Source organism: Salvelinus alpinus, chromosome 37 (assembly GCF_045679555.1).
Source record: "Salvelinus alpinus chromosome 37, SLU_Salpinus.1, whole genome shotgun sequence".
NCBI classification, from domain to species: Eukaryota; Metazoa; Chordata; class Actinopteri; order Salmoniformes; family Salmonidae; genus Salvelinus; species Salvelinus alpinus.
In genome coordinates, this window is record NC_092122.1 from 10,270,229 (window position 1) to 10,291,738 (window position 21,510).

At 42.8% G+C, this 21,510-nt stretch overlaps 2 protein-coding genes across 6 annotated transcripts; one reads left to right on the forward strand and one right to left on the reverse strand.

Annotated features, from left to right (window-relative positions):
* Positions 1-1,694: 1,694 nt before the first annotated feature.
* LOC139565936 (optineurin-like) lies at positions 1,695-20,885 on the reverse strand. Of its 5 annotated transcripts, XM_071386642.1 has the most exons (14): positions 20,728-20,858; positions 19,648-19,743; positions 16,558-16,703; positions 16,169-16,365; positions 14,302-14,460; positions 14,045-14,217; positions 13,808-13,976; positions 13,137-13,252; positions 12,833-12,982; positions 12,520-12,604; positions 12,233-12,385; positions 4,444-4,586; positions 4,274-4,338; positions 1,695-2,512 (listed from the first exon to the last, which is right to left on the reverse strand). In XM_071386642.1, the coding sequence occupies exons 3-14, from the start codon at positions 16,697-16,699 to the stop codon at positions 2,391-2,393; spliced, it is 1,674 nt and encodes a 557-aa protein (XP_071242743.1). In that variant the 5' UTR covers positions 16,700-16,703; positions 19,648-19,743; positions 20,728-20,858; the 3' UTR covers positions 1,695-2,390. The 5 variants fall into 5 exon arrangements, with proteins under 5 accessions (XP_071242743.1, XP_071242744.1, XP_071242742.1 ...); XM_071386643.1 differs by lacking the exon at positions 19,648-19,743 and having other exon boundaries at positions 13,829-13,976; positions 20,728-20,885; XM_071386641.1 differs by lacking the exon at positions 19,648-19,743 and having other exon boundaries at positions 20,728-20,885.
* LOC139565942 (hemagglutinin/amebocyte aggregation factor-like) lies at positions 8,195-11,894 on the forward strand. Its single transcript, XM_071386650.1, has 5 exons — positions 8,195-8,348; positions 8,633-8,720; positions 11,125-11,313; positions 11,561-11,713; positions 11,797-11,894. The coding sequence occupies exons 1-5, from the start codon at positions 8,291-8,293 to the stop codon at positions 11,843-11,845; spliced, it is 537 nt and encodes a 178-aa protein (XP_071242751.1). The 5' UTR covers positions 8,195-8,290; the 3' UTR covers positions 11,846-11,894.
* Positions 20,886-21,510: the final 625 nt, after the last annotated feature.

Below are 21,510 nucleotides of genomic sequence, written 5' to 3' on the forward strand. Positions count from 1 at the left end.
AGGTCCAGGTCATCATCACCTGACACACACACACTGTTATAGTTTTGTTCAAAGCCATATATTTCCCACACTGCTTATACTCGCAACAAAGCGTACAGCAAGCTAGAAAACAAATGATGAATATGATCTCCACTCCCGGCAGTGCGAAATCCGGGGTAGCAACGTCAACGTAGCAAGCAGTGACAGTGTGTATCACACGGCAAGCAACAATGCCACTTTGAGGAAATGAAGGTCACTTCGGGTCAAATTACGTTGTCGATTGTATACTTTTTGTGTAGTAACCAAGAAAACGACATTTTCTTGCAAATAATTATATTGTTCACCTTATTTGATGGTTTCAGTCACTTCTCTAGCTAGCTATCTTCGTTTCTTCAAATTACTACTGAGAAAGAACTGAAATCTGGCACCAAAAGAAGGACCCCGATCAAATAGAATATTGAATGTTATTTTGCCTGTCCAAAGAATTTGTGGTAGACGTTTCCACTCACAGATCACCAGGGGTGGAAAAACTACCCAATTGTCATACTTTAGTAAAAGTAAAGATACCTTAAGTATCGAAATCATTTCAAATTTCTTATATTAAGCACACCTGACGGCACGGGTTTCTTGTTTAAAAAAAAATGTTATACATATAGTCACACTCCAACCCCCAGACATGATTTACAAACAAAGCATTTGTGTCAGTTCAACAGATCAGAGGCAGTAAGGTTGACTGGGGATTTTCTCTTTAAGTGCGTGAATTAGACTATTTTCCTGTCCTAAACATTCCAAATGTAACGATTACTTTTGGATGTCAGGGAAAATGTATGGAGTAGAAAGTACATTATTTTCTTTAGTAATGTAGAGGAGTAAAAGTTGTCTAAAATACAAATAGTAAAGTAAAATACAGATACCCCAAAAAACGACTTTACACCGCTGCAAATTACTCGCATATCGCCAATAAAATCCTAGAAAAATGTATACTTAGTTGACATGAAATTAGAAATTATACACATTATTTGATACGTTTATTTCATTTTATTGACTGGTGTCTCTAAAGTAGGCATGGCTCATTTAAATATAGGCAACAGCCGCTGTGCTAATATATACACAAAGTTGGTGAATGTCAACAAACATGGTTTGTGCTATCCGGGATCCGGGATCAAGACAATATTGAATTTGAATGGTTAAGATAAGAGTTAGATGTTAGATTACCGTGAGTCCCAAATAACCCGGATTGCACTGACGGAACAAACATCTGAAGATATTTAACTAGTCAAATCAGTTAAAAGAACAAATTCTTATTTACAATGACGGCATTATATATTTTTTTAAATGACAAAACACACATCACGACAAGAGACAACACAACATGAAGAGAGACTTAAGACATCGCATGGCAGCAACACAACATGGTAGCAACACAACATGGTATAAACATTATTGGACACCGACAACAGCACAAAGGGTAAGAAGGTAGAGACAATACATCACGCAAAGCAGACACAACTGTCAGTAAGTGTCCATGATTGAGTCTTTGAATTAAGAGATAAAACTGTCCAGTTTGTTGCAACTCGAGCTGCTTTATACCATAGATATAAAGCAGATTCTGTTCTATATCCATGGTGGGTACTCTCATGTTGCATTTTTTCAGGTGCAATCCGAGTTTTATATTCTAGATGTGTGTGCAACAACAAAGACAGACAGACACAGCCTACTGTACCAATAACACCTTTATTACATATTTTCATTATTATTTTACAGAATCACAGGATTTGTAAATACATCTGGATACAGAAGTTAGTAGTTAGCTAATACAGTACACACTCCCTTGCATAGTCATACTTCCTGCAGGCTACATAGGTTTAATTATACATGTACAAACCATGACGACGATGGATAAAATGTATGTGCAATATACATTTACAAAAAACAAACTGTCTTGGGCATCCTTCCCTCTGTTGAATTATTCAAAAGGAAATGTCTATGCTGTAATCATAATCTATTCATAACCTTCATCGAAACAGAATTACAGCTTGATTAAATTGAACCACCCGAAAATCCATAATAAGCATTTAATAAACCAAATTGTTTCAGACAGCTGTCATGAGTGACAGACAGCTGTCATGAGAAAATAAACAAGTAACCAAACTTAAAATACAAATTCCAGTTCTCCATTTATCACCTAACAGTATATTAAACGTGATACATTTTACAGGATGTTTTTCGCCCCTCTAACAAAAAAAATAATGTGTCTAGTGCACTGTAAGAATACATTTTATATTATAGTTCTATGTTCTAAAACATAGACCAGAGCAACAAAGCCGTGAACTGCAAAATAAATGCACTTTTTAGAGCATAAAGGCTGCATTTTACTCTGCCATAAATGGGATGATGACAATGATGAAGACTCAGATGATGCAGTCCATGATGTGAATCTGCAGGCTGTCCAGGTCTGGTAGGATCTCGTTACACTTGGGGCAGACGTGCTCCGGTATATTCCCCTGCTGCTGCCAGTCCCTGGCATCACCACCTATCAGACACACAGTGGTATGGTAACGATATTACCCTTATATACAGTCGTGGCCAAAAGTTTTGAGAATGACAAATATTAATTTTCACAAAGTCTGCTGCCTCAGTTTGTATGATGGCAATTTGCATATACTTCAGAATGTTATGAAGAGTGATCAGATGAATTGCAATTAATTGCAAAGTCCCTCTTTGCCATGCAAATGAACTGAATCCCCCCAAAACATTTCCACTGCATTTCAGCCCTGCCACAAAAGGACCAGCTGACATGTCAGTGATTCTCTCGTTAACACAGGTGTGAGTGTTGACGAGGACAAGGCTGGAGATCATTCTGTCATGCAGATTGAGTTCGAATAACAGACTGGAAGCTTCAAAAGGAGGGTGGTGCTTGGAATCATTGTTCTTCCTCTGTCAACCATGGATACCTGCAAGGAAACACGTGCCGTCATCATTGCTTTGCACAAAAAGGGCTTCAGAGGCAAGGATATTGCTGCCAGTAAGATTCCACCTAAATCAACCATTTATCAGATCATCAAGAACTTCAAGGAGAGCGGTTCAATTGTTGTGAAGGCTTCAGGGCGCCCAAGAAAGTCCAGCAAGCGCCAGGACCGTCTCCTAAAGTTGATTCAGCTGCGGGTTTGCGGCACCACCAGTACAGAGCTTGCTCAGGAATGGCAGCAGGCAGGTGTGAGTGCATCTGCACTCACAGTGAGGCAAAGACTTTTGGAGGAAGGCCTGGTATCAAGAATGGCAGCAAAGAAGACACTTCTCTCCAGGAAAAACATCAGGGACAGACTGATATTCTGCAGAATTGGACTGCTGAGGACTGGGGTAATCCCCTTTCCGATTGTTTGGTGCATCTGGAAAAAAGCTTATCCGGAGAAGACAAGGTGAGCGCTAGCATCAGTCCTGTGTCATGCCAACAGTAAAGCATCCTGAGACCATTCATGTGTGGGGTTGCTTCTCAACCAAGGGAGTGGGCTCACTCACAATTTTTCCTAAGAACACAGCCATGAATAAAGAATGGTACCAACACATCCTCCGAGAGCAACTTATCCCAACCATCCAGGAACAGTTTGGTGACGAACAATGCCTTGTCCAGCATGATGGAGCACCTTGCCATAAGGCAAAAGTGATAACTAAGTGGCTTGGGGAACAAAACATCGATATTTTGGGTCCATGGCCAGGAAACTCCCCAGACTTTAATCCCATTGAGAACTTGTGGTCAATCCTCAAGAGGCGGGTGGACAAACAAAAACCCACAAATTCTGACAAACTCCAAGCATTGATTATGCAAGAATGGGCTGCCATCAGTCAGGATGTGGCCCAGAAGTTAATTGACAGCATGCCAGGGTGGATTGCAGAGGTCTTGAAAAAGAAGGGTCAACACTGCAAATATTGACTCTTTGCATCAACTTCATGTAATTGTCAATAAAAGCCTTTGACACTTATGAAATGCTTGTAATTATACTTCAGTATTCCAAAGTAACATCTGACAAAAATATCTAAAGACACTGAAGCAGCAAACTTTGTGGAAATTAATATTTGTGTCATTCTCAACTGTACACACACACACACACACAGCATAAATTATGTAATTATCATTGTTGTAAATAATTTGAGATGGGATGAGGAGGAGCAGAGTGTTTGTGATCGAATTAATACGAGATAACATTTAATTGGCAGAAAACAATATGATGTGCCCTGGCTTGAGCCCTGCTCTCTCAGCAAGGTGAATGACTTAAAGCAATGTACTGTCCTGTACCTCTGGCTCCCTGCATGTTGCCTCCACGTGGCATGTGTCTTCTCTGCATATCGCTCAGATATTGCCTACAGAAACCAGTTGTAGTCAGGCGGTGGATCCAAAATGGCAGTGAACGTAACCTAATATGACCAGTCTGTGATCATATTATCAATATGTAATCTGATGCGCACCTGCCCAGTGAGTCCACCTCGTCCTGTAACTGAGTGTTCTGTTTCTTGACAAACTCCAGCTGAGCAAACAGACGTTCCTTCTCCTCGTGAATCTTCTCCCGAGCTGCTCGCTCTGCGTAGAAGTCAGAGGAGTACACCTCCGCCTGGACAAAAAAAAAAGCACACACACACATTATTTAAAATGACACATATATTCACAGATGGGGACACACAAAACATTTGTCTATACGTGTCAATGATTACAAGGCGTGGTTGTATTGTTGTACAGATTAATGTGAATGCCATCAACAGAATGTAGTGTATTGGTTAAAAATGTTCATATTCAATGTTCTTTAAAATGTTGTAGAAGGGGGATCACGTGACCCCTGAACGAGATGGCCGCATGAACTAAGTGCTCCGCACAAGTAGTTTCCAATTCCTAATCTTACCTCCACTTTACGTTTAAACTCCTTTAGCTTTAGTCAAAAAGTCATGGCGGTGACATTACAGGTGACATATTTACCTGGACTCGAGCATTAGCGGAGCAAAAGCTAGCACCATTAGCCAGGAGCAAGAGGACCCCCCCCCTCCCAGGCCCAACAAATGCCAACCTCGCGCTCTGTCGAAGACATCCTTTCTGAGCTGAGCTCCCAACGTACAGAGCTCAACATTAAATTAGATGCCATTAACTCTCAGCTCCGTGCAATAGGGGGCAAGGTGACAACCCTGGAAAATGCTTTGCCTGACATCAACAACAAGAACCATAAACGCGGGGCGCCTGGACGAGGCAGAGGGGCGAATCCTATCCATGGAAAACTTATTGACAGACGCCATGGAAACAATAGCATATGCTAAAAGGAAAATAGAGCATCTGGAAGAGAAAACAGAGGACCTGGAAAACAGGGCGAAGGAATAATTGTGTTCTATTAAAAATCTGGGCGAAAAAGAAGAGGGAAACATGCCACTGATCCGCTACCTGCCAGACAAACTTCCAGAGTGGCTCCACCTGTCCACCAACAGACCCATAGAACTGGAGAGAGCTCACCGAGCACTGAGGCCCCCACCAGCAGCCAGACAACCACCGCGCCCAATCACCATACATTTCCTGAGACTCACCGACAAGGAACGAGTCCTACAGGCGGCGAAAACCAACACCATTACAGTGGGAAACACCAAACTCACTTTACACCAGGACCTGTCAGCTGGAATACGCCGAGAGTTTGACGAGGTGAAGAAATACTCCATTGACCGAGGCATCTTAAGGGGATTCAAATACCCAAACGAGCTCAGGATTCTTCACCAAGGAGCCCTGCGACACTTCAAAACGCCCGAAGAGGCAAAACGTTTTTTGAAAGACAATCCTGGTCAATGAGAAATGGACCAATGACTAAATGCGATTACTGTTATTACTAAGGCGTTCGACAGGATGGAATGGAGCTTTCTGTTCTCAGTCTTAGAAAAGTTCAATATGGGCCCAAACTTTATTAAATGGATTAAATCAATATACTCTCATCCAAATGCCATGGTGACTACTAACGGACTGAACTCTGAGAGATTCCCTTTGGGAGGGGACACAAGACAAGGGTGCTCGCTGTCCCCCCTGCTCTACTTGTTGGGGGCGGAGCCTCTGGCAGAGTTGATAAGGAGCAATCCAAGTATTATGGGTGTTTCTGCAGGCGGCTCGCTCTACATATCCAACCCTGAGAAATCCCTCCCATTTTAGACACAATTGCTCAGTATGGCAAGTTCAGGTTATAAGATCAATTTTAACAAATCCACTGTCTGCCCTCTCAATATTACACTCACCAGCTCTATGAAGACACTATGTCCATTCCAATGGAAGACACAGGGGTTTCAATACCTTGGGATCTTCATAACACCAGATCTGAATAGCCTTTTCAAGGAAAATTGTCTTCCACTCCTGGATTGAATCAAGAACGATCTCCAAACCTGGATCTCCCTCCCAATTAGCTTAGTAGGAAGAATTAATGTCATCCGTATGAACATCCTCCCTAGACTGAACTATTTATTTCAGATGCTCCCATGCTATCTCCCAGTTTCCTTTTTCAAAACAACTAACCTAAGCATCACCAAATTTATATGGGGCAATAAAAATCCTAGGATCAAGTTCTCCACTCTATCGAAACCTGAATCTAAGGGTGGTCTTGCCCTTCCCTCCCTTCAATTGTACTACTGGTCTGCCCAAATCTGCAACATGCTAACATGGATCACAAACAGACAAGACTCAACGTGGATTCAGATAGAAGCCCAATCCTGTGGTTCATTGCCACTAAGCTCAATTATATTCATTAATAACTTTAGTGAAGTGGGGAACATAGCCAAAACCTTTGATTTACAGCACCCTACTAGCGTGGAGGGACTAAGAAATACCTGGGCATTCCCTCCCAAATGTTGTCACTCGCCTATAGTAGGCAACCCAGACTTGCCAAAAGCCCTGAGGGATGCCAACTTTAATCTTTGGCATACTCTAGGAATCAGGACCTTTTCAGACCTATTTAAATCAGAAAACCATTACACCTTGAAATCATTTCAAGAGCGCTGCAGTGAATTCAATGTGCCAAGATCCCATTTTTTTTTTTTTTTTTTTTTTTTTTTAAATATCTTCAAATTAGTAATTTCCTCATTTACTTCCAAGAGGAGGTTTAGAACTCAGTTGAATGAAGTTGAAACCCTTCTTGTCACAGCACAATCCAGTAAAGGCTTAATATCTTATCTATAGACTCATTTCTGAGAAAGGGGGCTCCTCCTTTACGCCTTTGAAAATAATCTGGGAAAAGGACCTTGGTCTGACTATCAGTGATGAGGTATGGGCGGAGGTTTGCGACAGGGTATACTGCTCCTCTACTAATGTAAAAATGAAAGAATCTAATTACACATTTTTAAACAAATTTTATTACACTCCCTTGAGACTCCATAGAATGAAAACAGACATTTCTCCTAACTGTAAAAGATGTACCTCTGAAAGTGGAACCTATATGCATATATTTTGTAGCTGTAGAGAGAGTGCCAGATTTTGGCAATCTATACATACTGCTGCACAGAAAATACTAGATGTACAGTTTGATATGACCCCGTGTATCTATCTTCTTAATGCCCAGCAGGACTTTTCTTGATCCTGACAGAGAAAATGTGTTTGACTATTACGTACTTTGCTAAGAAATGTATTCTTCTATTGTGGGCCTCTAATACCTCTCCTACATTTAAAATGTGGATTGAACAGATTGTTGACTTTCTCCCTCTTGAAAAGCTCACTGATGACCTCCACAAGAGACAGCCCAGGTTTGATAGACTCTGGTCTCCACTACTCAACTATATTTCAAATTGGACAGAGTGAAGGGGGGGGATTAGGGAAATGAGCAGATACATGTTGTGTAAGGTGCTCTAAAAACTAATTATTTGCTCGTTGTCTCAGCTAAGAATCTTGATAGTGCTGCTGCAAGTTTTATATATATTTATTTTTTAATAATTATTCTTTGTGTGTATATATTATTATTCTTTTTTTAATTTTAAAGTCTGTCACATCTGTGAATGTGGAATGTGTTTTGTTGGTTGATTGAAAAAGTTGTATTACATTTTCTGGTTTAAGTTGATTTTTGTTGTAGAAGTATGGAACAGCCAACCAATAAAATACATTTTTTAAACCATAAAGTTAAGAGGGATAATTCATGAAAAAAGTCAGTTGTGCAATATCATTTCTCAGAAACAAAACTTGGAATAATGCCAGCAATACAAACACAAAAATTACCCAAGTACATGGCCCAAAAACACTGCTTGGGTGTGCCTCTATAAATTGATCATTTACCCTTGCTTGTGCAATTGTGTTAAGACCACACGTCTCAGAGAAGCCATGAACGGACCCAAATTCTATATTCTGCTTCTTGCTGGTGTCTTGGTCAACGGGCAAGGTAGGCTGTTGTTTTAAGTTGTAGGCTGAATGAAGTGTTCATTTATTTGTGTAAGAGGTTGGTTATCAGGAAAACATTTATAATTGGCTTACAGCCCAAATACATGAATAGTGAGTAACCAAAATGTCTAGGAGGTGCAGACTACCATTACCATATGATTACGCTTTTTGCACTCAATTTACATAATTGTTTTTACAATTTTTTTTTTAAACACTTCCTTTAGGCAATGATGCTGTATTACAGTATATGTATTCAGTTATTGTGCCCTTGCTTATGTGTTGCAGGGAAAATGGGAACGGGATGGGAAAACCAATTTGACCAGCCCTTACATTTTAACTGCCCTTCAAGACAATCCATCTCTTACATAAAAAGGTGAGAAAAGGCACTACATTTGCCTACTATCAATATTCTACCAAAGTGGAATACCTCATCGTTAGTGCTGTTCTACTTTTCATCACCAATTATGAACAAAATGATCTCATTATGCTGCATAGACCAGTAAGTGCCAGTGTTGTGTTCGAGACCACCTAAAGCGAGACCGATTCAAGACCAAGACTTGAGCAAATCAAGTCCGAGTCAAGACCAAGACCGGAGAGTGGGCGAGACCGAGTCAAGACCAGAAAAATGCGAGTCCAATTTAAGAACATGGTTGTAATTGTGTCAAATCACCACCACAAGAGTTCAAAATGTCCAGTATATCTGTGTTCATATTTCAGAACAACAGATTCTTTAGACATATAGAAAAGTTTTAAAAATGCATGCTGAGAGAAATTAGAGCCGCTCTACAAATATTCCTAACTCAAACACATTGGGGAACAATGGCCTTCTAAGCCTTTAGAAAATAATGATTATATAACATGATAATTATTATTTTCAATTTTTCTAATTTAATCTCTTACATTTTTGTTGGAAAGGAAAGGTTTAACACTAAAAGAGAAAAAAGACCCAATCTGGATTTTTCTTTGCTGGTCTCTGGGGAGATAAATCTAGCTAGCCAAGTCATCCATTCCTATGCCATCAGAAGCTAGATAAAAGGCATATGCCATTCAACTGTTTTATGGCAACATTTTGGAGTGACAGAATCAACCAATCACATTTTAAATTAGTGTGTGGGACAGTTTTTACAAAAATTTCTGCCTTCTTGAAGGCCAACAGGTCACTGTGCAATAGCGAGCAGTAGTTTTCACCATGGTCTAGCTTTTGTTGTCGGCTCGTTTGCAGCAGTTACAGCAGGTGTTATCAAAGAGGAGGTTGTTGCTAATTTGTTAGCTTCTCCCTTTTCAAGAAAACGTTCAACAAGTTACGTTTCAAAATGATCATCTGGTGAGTGAAACTGTTTTTTATTGCAGCACGTTTGCTGTAGTTAGCCATCTCTTAGAAAATAACTTGTGTGAAACATTGTTGCATTTAAAGTGGAACTGACAGCATTTTAGCAACATGAAATCTGTTCATATACACCCCCAGGAAGAATATTACACACACACAAACTTTTACAAGCAACCACTTAGATAGTAAATTTCACGTTTTGATAAATTCTTAAATGTTTGAGAATGACGTGTACTAAGGCATCTGTGAAAATGATATAGCAATATTAAGTGGGAAAGAGGCCATACGTTTGGAAAATAGACACTGCAGTAAATAAAACCAAATAAAAACATCTGTCTTGTCCAGGACCGGAGTCAACACAGACCGGTGCACCATAGCCAATCAGAGCTACAGTAGGCCTTTATACAAACAAGCCATTTGTCACACAGACCTTCCATCATTCACACTGAACTGGACTGTGTTTTTACAGGAAGTAGCAACAGTGTGACTTTAGATCATTAGAACGCATTCACCAAATGCCACAAAATACACCTGAATGGATTTCTGCAAATATGTAAATACCACAGGAGTCCTGTTACATTTGGGAACTTTACAGTCCTCTTGATCAAACCACCATGAAAAGGTAGGCTCTCTCCCCCTCAGTTATGCACATCAACAACTAATGCTAGCCAGCGCAAGAAGAGCTAAAATCTAACGAAGGAATATTAGATAAACTCTCAAACTTTTTCAGCTAGTTGGCCGTCAAAATTGCACTGTTAAACGATGAGGAATTGTAGCCTCCACGTCCTTCTGCAGCTTGCCTGCCAATGCATGCTTGTCCCAACCAAGCACACACACATCAGTAGGGATTAAGAAGTGAGTATACGCAATGCCCCATACAGCTTATACCTGCACTACACCACTGGCCCTTTGGGTTTTATAAAAAGTCCACCCTCCTAAATGAGTGCACTAGTATTACAATTGCTGTCCTTTTAGAATCACGAACCTGTCACACACTGAAGGTCTATAGGTTCACCACTGTACTAACCTGTCACACACTGAAGACCTATAGGTTCACCACTGTACTAACCTGTCACACACTGAAGGCCTATAGGTTCAACACTGCGCAAATATGTCTATAATAGATATAAAGACTTAAGAGACTGTATTAAAATTTTTCAAGAAAGGCCTGGTGAAGTGGTTTTATGTGGTGACTGAATGGAAGCTGATAGAGTTTTTTACTCCGCTGGTTTTGGGAAGAATAGAATGAGTCCTCACTGTCCTAGACCGAGTACAAATGTATCCGACACCGAGACCGAGACACTCAATATCTGGTCTCGAGTACTACTAGGTGCACTGTACTGCACTGTTGATACTGGGCATATCAACAAATTAAACCTTCAATATATGTTTGTTTTCAAATCAATTCAACCATTAATAGAGCCATGACAATGCACATCTCTCATTTCAGTCAGCATGACAACGCCTATGAAGACCGTTTGTGGGGCTTTGCGTGCAAAGCCACGTTTGTCTCAGAGCCCGAGTGCAGCTGGTCTCCTTACGTAAATGACTTCGACCAGGAGTTCACCTTTGAATGCCCCAAAAACAATGTCCTCACCGGGATGAACAGCTACCATTCCAACCGCCATGAGGACAGAAGGTGAGAAGACCTCACCGTTTACCAGATCCTATGTTCAAATAGTAGTTGTTTATTTTTTTCAAATACTTTGAGAGGTTGATTTAGCCTGCTTGGAGTGCCATATGAGCAGCATTTGCACTTTTGGGACTATTCCATTGGGTCCATCAAATGCAGCTTAAGTATTTGAAAGAAAACAAATATTTGAATCCAGGTTTGACATAATCCTGACTGTGATCAGTGTGTTATACATGTATGATTTCCATCACAGGTGGAAGTTCTACTGCTGTCGAGTCAACAGCTACTGTAACCAGAAGTGTCAGTGGACCCCCTACGTCAACGACTTTGATGAGATCATGTCTTGGCAAGTCCCAAGCCTGAACTACCTAGTTGGGGCCGGAAGCTACCATTCCAATCCTCATGAGTGAGTACAATGTGTGTGTGATTTTGGTGGGGGGGGTTTCAACAACAAGAATATTTACCTCAAAATGTATTGTGGATTTTCAGAGATCGTCGCTGGAGATACCGGTACTGCACACGGACATCAAACTGCTGATATTACAGCTGATTATTCCATTCTTGAATAAAGATTGCCTATTGCCTTCTTTCTTGTGTTTCATTTAATTATTTTTCCCCATTGCATATTCATATCAAGCCACTGAGTCGGAGTAGAAGTAAACAAAAATGTTATTTAAAAATAAAAATCTGCACCTATTTCACTTTATGAAAATATAAGCTGTTAAACTTTTTTGGGAGGGTACTTAGCCTTCATTTAACTACTGGTTTAACAAAGAAACTTCCTTCACTGACAGTCACTTTTAAGTTGCTGTATAACTCCAAAATGTTCACACAGAGTTCAGTGCAATTCAATTAGAATGTTTGAACCTTTTTCCAAGTGTGAGAACACACACAACTAGATGGAGAACACACACAGAAAACCTACCTGAGCCTGGAACACAGAGATGGTCTCCAGCTCCTTCTCCTTCTGATATATCTCCTGCTTCATAACATCTATCTGCTGTTGCTTAGCAGCCAGGGCCTTCTCTGCTGCGTCCAGTCTGGTCTGCAGGTCTCCCACCTCCTTAGTGACAAGTGGCTGGAGGCCACACAGAGGGCAACGGTCATATTCATCACATTCACCACGCCATACCATTTTGACAAAGAACAAAACAGTGCAATGTGCCAAACTAGACTGATTTCTGTTTAACAGAGGATAAGTAGTGTGGTCACCTCTCTGTTCTTGCTCTCTTGCTTCAACTCATTGTAGTCCTCGAATAGCTTGGTGTAGGCATCCTTCAGCTGGGTCAGGTTAGTCCTGAGGAGGGGAGGAGGGGCAATTGACTCATGATGACTAAGGAGTATTTAGATATAGAAACTCATGGCACTGACCAGTGGAAACTGATCGGGGGGAGTGGGATGATTTCAAAAGAGGAGCAGGGAATTGATGTCCCAAGACCCCACCCAAGGGGCCCAATGCCCAACAGTGTCAGAGGGAGTAGGCATATGTCAGAGAGTGTGCGTGCATGCTTGACTGCCGTCCCACCTCTCCTCTCCAGCCTTCCTCTGCTCTAGCTGGCTCTGGGCCTTCATGCTGTCCACCTGCAGCTTCAGTCTGTCATTCTCACTCTGTACCTCCTGCTTCTCTACCAGCTGGGCTGTCAGAGTCACCACGTCGCGCTCCACATCCCTACATCTACAGAGAGAGAGAAGGGGATGGGCGATAGAGAAAGATAGAGGGATAGAGGCAAAGCGAAAGGGTGGTATTGGGGGAAAGGGAAAGAGCAAAGGTTAGCATAGTTTGCACATTTTCATTGTCTATGTAGCCCTCTCCTCTCCGTCTCTCTCACCTGTCCTGCAGGTTCTTCTTCATGCCCTCTGCCTCGCCCAGTTTGCTCTGAGCCTGCTGTAGCTCATTAAACAGGGTCATCATCTGAGCCTTCAGATCCTCCACCTCTGACGCAGCCTGACACATAACAGACAACAGTCCAACAAACTGACAGTTCTGATGGAGAAGCTAAGGGTTAGGACATTGTAATGGGGAAATGTAAGATGAATAAAGTTAATATCCAGTTAAGAGTAATTAACAATACTAAGCATATTTATGTTCTCTTTCTGTAATACACATGATTTCCAGTGTTTTATTTGGGAAACTTTCTGGTTGATGGTCACTAGACTTGATACTGAATGTTATGGATTGTTCATATCTGAGAGTGATTGACACCAGACTGGAGGTATGAGGAGGCTGATTGTTATTGTATTCTGGGACACTGATTCTGTAGCAGCTGATGTTGTGACTTCCTACAAGCCTCTCGGCGGGTGTTTACAGAACATTGGTGCTGTGAGATTAGAATATAAGAGCCTGCTTCTCTGCTGGAGGTGTCTCCCTGTTGCAACTGTATTAAACCACATTGATTTACTTTATCTGTAACTTCTTTAATTCCCCATTACATATTGTACATTAATACATTTCAATCTCATTAACTTCCCTGTTCTTACAGGGTGAGAGACAAGCTCTTACCCAGCCTATCTGTGCATCTACCTTCTCCTTCCCAGAGTTCTGTTGGGGCTCCGCCTCTGGTTCAGTACCACATGCTGTGGTGGCTAGTGCTGGGGAAACCACCTCTGGCAGTAGTGAGGTCTGTGTGGAGCTCTCCGTGTTAGTTTCTTTCTCCTCCAGCTCTGTGATTCTGAAAGACATAGGAACATAAGTCTTCGGTTCCACCCAAACATAAGGCCAGGCAGAAATGCGGCCTACCTGGATTTGGTAGCCTGGAGCTCGATTTGTAGCCATTCCACCCTCTGGGTCTCCTTCCTCAGGGACTGGAGCAGCTGGCTGACAGTCAGCTCCTCAGACTCCTGCCTGGATACACTCATGTCATACCTGGGGTCCCTTTCATTATGATACAGGTCCTTTCCAGTATCCTCTCTCTACACACACCACACACACAGTAGTGCTAAAGTCAGGACACACACCCTTATAATATGGATGGATGGAGTGAGTGAGTTACTCACAGCAATCCTGATCTCTATGAAGGAGTCGTCCTCTGACCCCTGACCTGTCTTGAGCTGGAGTTCAGAGTTCATGGCCACCAGGTCACTCTTCTCTGCCTGCAGACGCACCAGCTGGGTACGCAGCGCCTCCAGTTCTGCATTCTGATTGGCTGTCTCGGCCTGGAGGTGACACAGCACAGATAAGACAAAAGTCTGCCCAGCATTATACCCATACACACACTGTATATATATATATACATACAGTGGTTAGAACAAATATTTGATACACTGACGATTTTGCAGAATCTATAATTTAAGTAATTAATGTGCATTTTATTGCATGACATAAGTATTTGATACATCAGAAAAGCATAACTTAATATTTGGTACAGAAAACTTTGTTTGCAATTACAGAGATCATACGTTTCCTGTAGTTCTTGACCAGGTTTGCACACACTGCAGCAGGGATTTTGGCCCACTCCTCCATACAGACCTTCTCCAGATCCTTCAGGTTTCGGGGCTGTCGCTTGGCAATACGGACTTTCAGCTCCCTCCAAAGATTTTCTATTGGGTTCAGGTCTGGAGACTGGCTAGGCCACTCCAGGACCTTGAGATGCTTCTTACGGAGCCACTCCTTAGTTGCCCTGGCTGTGTGTTTTGGGTCGTTGTCATGCTGGAAGACCCAGCCACGACCCATCTTCAATGCTCTTACTGAGGGAAGGAGATTGTTGGCCAAGATCTCGCAATACATGGCCCCATCCATCCTCCCCTCAATACGGTGCAGTCGTCCTGTCCCCTTTGCAGAAAAGCATCCCCAAAGAATGATGTTTCCACCTCCATGCTTCACGGTTGGGATGGTGTTTTTTGGGGTTGTACTCATCCTTCTTCTTCCTCCAAACACGGCGAGTGGAGTTTAGACCAAAACGCTCTATTTCTGTCTCATCAGACCACATGACCTTCTCCCATTCCTCCTCTGGATCATCCAGATGGTCATTGGCAAACTTCAGATGGGCCTGGACATGCGCTGGCTTGAGCAGGGGGACCTTGCGTGCGCTGCAGGATTTTAATCCATGACGGCGTAGTGTGTTACTAATGGTTTTCTTTGAGACTGTGGTCCCAGCTCTCTTCAGGTCATTGACCAGGTCCTGCCGTGTAGTTCTGGGCTGATCCCTCACCTTCCTCATGATCATTGATACCCCACGAGGTGAGATCTTGCATGGAGCCCCAGACCGAGGGTGATTGACCGTCATCTTGAACTTCTTCCATTTTCTAATAATTGCGCCAACAGTTGTTGCCTTCTCACCAAGCTGCTTGCCTATTGTCCTGTAGCCCATCCCAGCCTTGTGCAGGTCTACAATTTAACCCTGATGTCCTTACACAGCTCTCTGGTCTTGGCCATTGTGGAGAGGTTGGAGTCTGTTTGACTGAGTGTGTGGACAGGTGTCTTTTATACAGTTAATACAGGTAATGAGTGGAGAACAGGAGGGCTTCTTAAAGAAAACCTAACAGGTCTGTGAGAGCCGGAATTCTTACTGGTTGGTAGGTGATCAAATACTTATGTCACGCAATAAAATGCAAATTAATTACTTAAAAATCATACAATGTGATTTTCTGGATTTTTGTTTTAGATTCTGTCTCTCACAGTTGAAGTGTACCTATGATAAAAATTTGGCAGTGTATCAAATACTTGTTCTCCCCACTGTATATATATAAATAAAAATCAACACTCCATTGTTATTTTCCAAGTCTCTTCTTTTGTTATACAAAATCTAGCTAAAACTACAGACAATCATCCATCCTCCAAACATTAATTTCTCTATTAATAAGCTGAATGTCTGGTCTTGCCAGAAAACGAACCTTGTGAACATTAGCCTTCCCTTTCTCTCACCTGTCCCTTCCCTTCTCCCTCCAGCTCCTCCACCTTCATGCTGAGCTCCTGGTTGTGCGAGGAGAGGGCCTCCACACGGCCGCGCGCCTCATCAAGCCTCCCCTCCAGGAACTCCTTCTCCTCCCTCTGCTTATCCCTCCACACAGACAAACCTTCGAAACGCTCCTTCATCGACATGTTAGTCTGCTTCAGCGCCTCTACAGGGGAAGATACACAGAGAGTACATCACTGTAAAACACACACTGACAGAGCAGTCAATAACATAATCAGCCATTGCAAGACAATCAGAACCTCATATGCCATAACATCCCAATGTCTCCGACCCATACAGTAGATTTTCAATAAGCCTTAAGGCTGAACCACATTCTGGTCCCCTCTCCATGTCTCACCCTTCAGGTCTCGGTTCTCCTGGATGAGGCGGTTCATCTGCTGCAGCGTTTCCTCCAGGGTGCCTGTGGTGGGGCTGTGGCCTGGGTGAGAGCTAGGACCCCGGGAGATGTCCCCGTTCACCATGGGGGAGCTGGACGCCATCACTCTACAGCAAGGTGAGGCGGTGTGGAGACATGCAAGTGGACAATACATTCTCAGACCATGGAATACACTAGAATGAGAATAGGAACTCTTGATTCTAGGGAAGGCCCGTGCTAGGACAATCACGCTATATATTCTCTAGAGCTGCATGCATCAAAACAGCAAACACCACACGCCTTGTCAGAGGTGTGAAGGAATACTATTGCACGATGACTCATGTACACTGGGCAATATCCGTTATTGAATAATCTTATCAGCAGCTGTCATGTGTTAGGCGGGTCCTCACAGTGCCCACCAGAGAGAGGCCAGCAGCCTGCCTGAGTGGGCTGGCCACTTTGGATGTCATTTAATAAACTGATTGTATATTGCAGCGATGTTAAAGCAACACCTAGGGAACTCTTCAAGCGGTTCGGACCTTTTGGTGTAACGGACCTCTTCGCGTAACTCACGTGTTTCCCTAGCGCTACAGAAAGGATTCAAATAATCAACTAATCATCAAGCTTTGGGCAAAAACCAAAAAAAAACACCCCTTTGTGTTCCAAGGATCGAGTTTGGGAAACACTGGTTAAATGTTAAGGCACGTGTCAAACTCATTCCCTGGAGGGCTGATTGTCTGCTGGTTTTCACTTCTCCCTTGTACTTGATGAATTAAGGTCACTGATTAGTTAGGAACTCCCATCACTTGGTTGTAGGTCTTAATTGCACACAAATTGAAAGGAGAAACCAAAAACCAGCAGTCACTCGGCCCTCCATGGAATGAGTTTGACACCCCTGTGTTCATGTTCTAATTTAAAAAATGAATCTCTCCAGAAATAAGACTCTCACTGTTTCCGCCTGTTATAGACCCCCCTCAGCTCCCAGCTGTGCCTTGAACACCATATGTGAATTGATTGCCCCCCATCTATCTTCAGAGTTCATTCTGTTAGGTGACCTAAACTGGGATATGCTTAACACCCCAGCAGTCCTACAATCTAAGCTAGATGCCCTCAATCTCACAAATTATCAAGGAACCCACCAGGTACAACCCTAAATCCGTAAACACAGGCACCCTCATAGATATTATCCTGACCAATTTGCCCTCCAAATACACCTCTGCTGTTTTCAATCAGGATCTCAGCGATCACTTCCTCATTGCCTGCGTCCGCTATGGGTCCGCGGTCAAACGAACACCCCTCATCACTGTCAAACGCTCCCGAAACACACTCCTGCAAGCAGGCCTTTCTAATCGACCTGGACCGGGTATCCTGGAAGGATATTGACCTCATCCCGTCAGTAGAGGATGCCTGGTCGTTCTTTAAAAGTAATTTCCTCACCATCTTAAATAAGCATGCCCCTTTCAAAAAATGTAGAACGAAGAACAGATATAGCCCTTGGTTCACTCCAGACCTGACTGCCCTCAACCAGCACAAAAACATCCTGTGGCAGAATGCACTAGCATCGAATAGTCCCTGCGATATGCAACTTTTCAGGGAAGTCAGGAACCAATACACGCAGTCAGTTAGGTAAGCAAAGGCTAGCTTTTTCAAATAGAAATTTGCATCCTGTAGCTCTAACTCCAAAAAGTTCTGGGACACTGTAAAGTCCATTTCCTCCTGGCTACCCCAACCCCGGCCAACCACTCCGCAACCTCCGCAACAGATGTTCTGAAAGAGCTGCAAAACCTGGACCTGTACAAATCAGCTGGGCTAGACAATCTGGACCCTCTCTTTCTAAAATTATCTGCTGCCATTGTTGCAACCCCTATTACCGGTCTGTTCAACCTCTCTTTCGTATCATCCGAGATTCCTAAAGATTGGAAAGCTGCCGCGGTCATCCCCCTCTTCAAAGGGGGTGACACTCTAGAACCAAACTGTTACAGACCTATATCCATCCTGCCCTGCCTTTCTAAAGTCTTCAAAAGCAAAGTTAACCATTTCGAATCCCACCGTACCTTCTCCGCTATGCAATCCGGTTTCCGAGCTGGTCACGGGTGCACCTCAGCCACGCTCAAGGTACTAAACGGTATCATAACCGCCATCGATAAAAGACAGTACTGTGCAGCCGTCTTCATCGACCTGGCCAAGGCTTTCGACTCTGTCAATCACCGTATTCTTATCGGCAGACTCAACAGCCTCGGTTTCTCAAATGACTGCATCGCCTGGTTCACCAACTACTTCTCAGACAGAGTTCAGTGTGTCAAATCGGAGGGCCTGTTGTCTGGACCTCTGGCAGTCTCTATGTGGGTACCAGAGGGTTCAATTCTCGGGCTGACTCTTTTCTCTGTATACATCAACGATGTTGCTCTTGCTGCGGGTGATTCCTTGAGCCACCTCTACGCAGATGACACCATTCTGTATACATCTGGCCCTTCTTTGGACACTGTGTTAACAAACCTCCAACAGAGGTTCAATGCCATACAACACTCCTTCCGTGGTCTCCAACTGCTCTTAAACGCTAGTAAAACTAAATGCATGCTTTTCAACTGATCGCTGCCCGCACCCCCCGACTAGATTCACTACTCTGGACAGTTCTGACTTAGGTATTTGTAGTTGTCCACATATTCTAGGTGTCTGGCTAGACTGTAACCTCTCCTTCCAGACTCATTTTAAACATCTCCAATCCAAAATTAAATCTAGAGTCGGCTTCCTACTTCGCAACAAATCCTCCTTCATTCATGCTGCCAAACATACCCTCGTAAAACTAACTATCCTACCGATCCTCGACTTCGGCGATGTAATTTACAAAATAGCCTCCAACACTCTTCTCGGCAAACTGGATGCAGTCTATCACAGTGCCATCCGTTTTGTCACCAAAGCCCCATATACCACCCACCACTACGACCTGTATGCTCTAATCGGCTGGCCCTCACTACATATTCATCGCCAAACCCACTGGCTCCAGGTCATCTATAAGTCTTTGCTAAGTAAAGCCCCGCCTTATCTCAGCTCACTGGTCACCATAACACCCACCTGTAGCACGCGCTCCAGCAGGTAAATCTCACTGGTCATTCCCAAAGCCAACACCCCCTTTGGCCGCCTTTCCTTCCAGTTCTCTGCTGCCAATGACTGGAACAAATTGCAAAAATCGCTGAAGTTGGAGACTTATATCTTCCTCACTAACTGATCGCTGTAGTTGTACACAGCCCATCTGTAAATAGCCCATCCAATCTACCTACCTCATCCCCATATTGTTTTCATTTACTTTTTTGCACACCAGTATTTCTACTTGCACATCATCATCTGCATATCTATCACTCCAGTTTTAATTTGCTAAATTGTAATTACTAAGCTACTATGGCCTATTTGTTGCCTTACCTCCTTACGCCATTTACACACTGTATATAGACTTCTTCTATTGTGTTATTGACTGTACGTTTGTTTATTCCATGTGTAACTCTGTGTTGTTGTTTGTGTCGCACTGCTTTGCGTCATCTTGGCCAGGTCGCAGTTGTAAAATGAGAGCTTGTTCTCAACTGGCCTACCTGGTTAAATAAAAGGTGAAATAAAAAAATTAAATGCAAAATATTTTGCTTTCAAAACAACTGGGAACTAGGGGAGGGGGACGAGGTCAAATCATGACGCCAGTGATCTTAAGGTTCTGGAATTCGGCGCTCTAGAACGAGGCCCGAGGCCCGAGTTCCCAACTTCTCAGTTGTCATGAAAGCGCTGAAGTCGGAAGATTTTCCAGTCGAGAGTTCCCAGTTGGTTCTGAACGAGGCATAATGTGTTGGCTTTCGCTGGACCTGCGTTTCAGTCCTAGTCGGGGCTAACCCCAAAATTCTCTAAAATAACGTGAACGATCAAAACAGGCTAGACTACCGACTCAGAACATGGGTTGACTGGCATCTGTCAAGGCTAACCTCCTTTACTCCTACTCCTTTCACATTTTACATTCTACCTACCTTCGACAATAAAACAATGTACCATATTTGACTACTTCTTCAGCTAGCTTGGGTAAAAACAAGGTGAGAACGAAATCGTAGTTCCCAAACTGTTAGTGCGTCACATTACACCAGGGCCTAACAAATTAATCGCAATTTCAATACTCACACGTGATTAAAGTACACCTTGAAAGAACTCGAATACTTCTTGTTGAAGATCAAACCTTAACACTTCTGTATCGTTTTCTTCTGACTTGTTATTGGTTTACAGCATTTCCTTGTCTTAACGTCACAATAAAGTGTGTGTAAACATTGTGTCACCTGCGGAAATGATCAAATCTTTAATCAGATGGATGGGCTTACGGTGGTTTTCCTTCAAAAGCTGTAGACGCATCTATATAGTTTGCAAATCAGTGAATATGCTGCGTTAGTGACATCCTCGAACTGGCCTACAGAGCGTACAGAGCAGCTGACGGTGACGTCATTGACTGCAATTCCAGAGGGTTTTCCCTTTGGGAGTGACCTTGCACTTTTGGGAAAGGAGTGACATTTGCCTGGTAAACCCATTACATATGAGATCAGAAAGCCGACTCCTCAATCATTTATTTAACAATTTCATTGGAGAATTGAGAATTTATTCAGCCTATACTGTAGACTATTTTCACATCAGTCTAATCAAATAGAAAAGCCTTTTGCCTAATTTCCCCACCATCCGCCTACCGCACTATGGCACTGTATTACAATAAAAACATAGAAAATGAGTAGTAAAATGAGTGTATGACTATGAAGGATGAGAGGCTATATGGGCACTCCTGAATGAATGGTACAGTGGGGTATAATTGGCTTGCCTTGGACCACAAACTAATGTTTTTGGTTTGCAGGTCATTCACATGTCCACTAGATGGCAACATTAACTTGGAGAAAAAAATGTGTATGGAATGTCCCTGCAGCA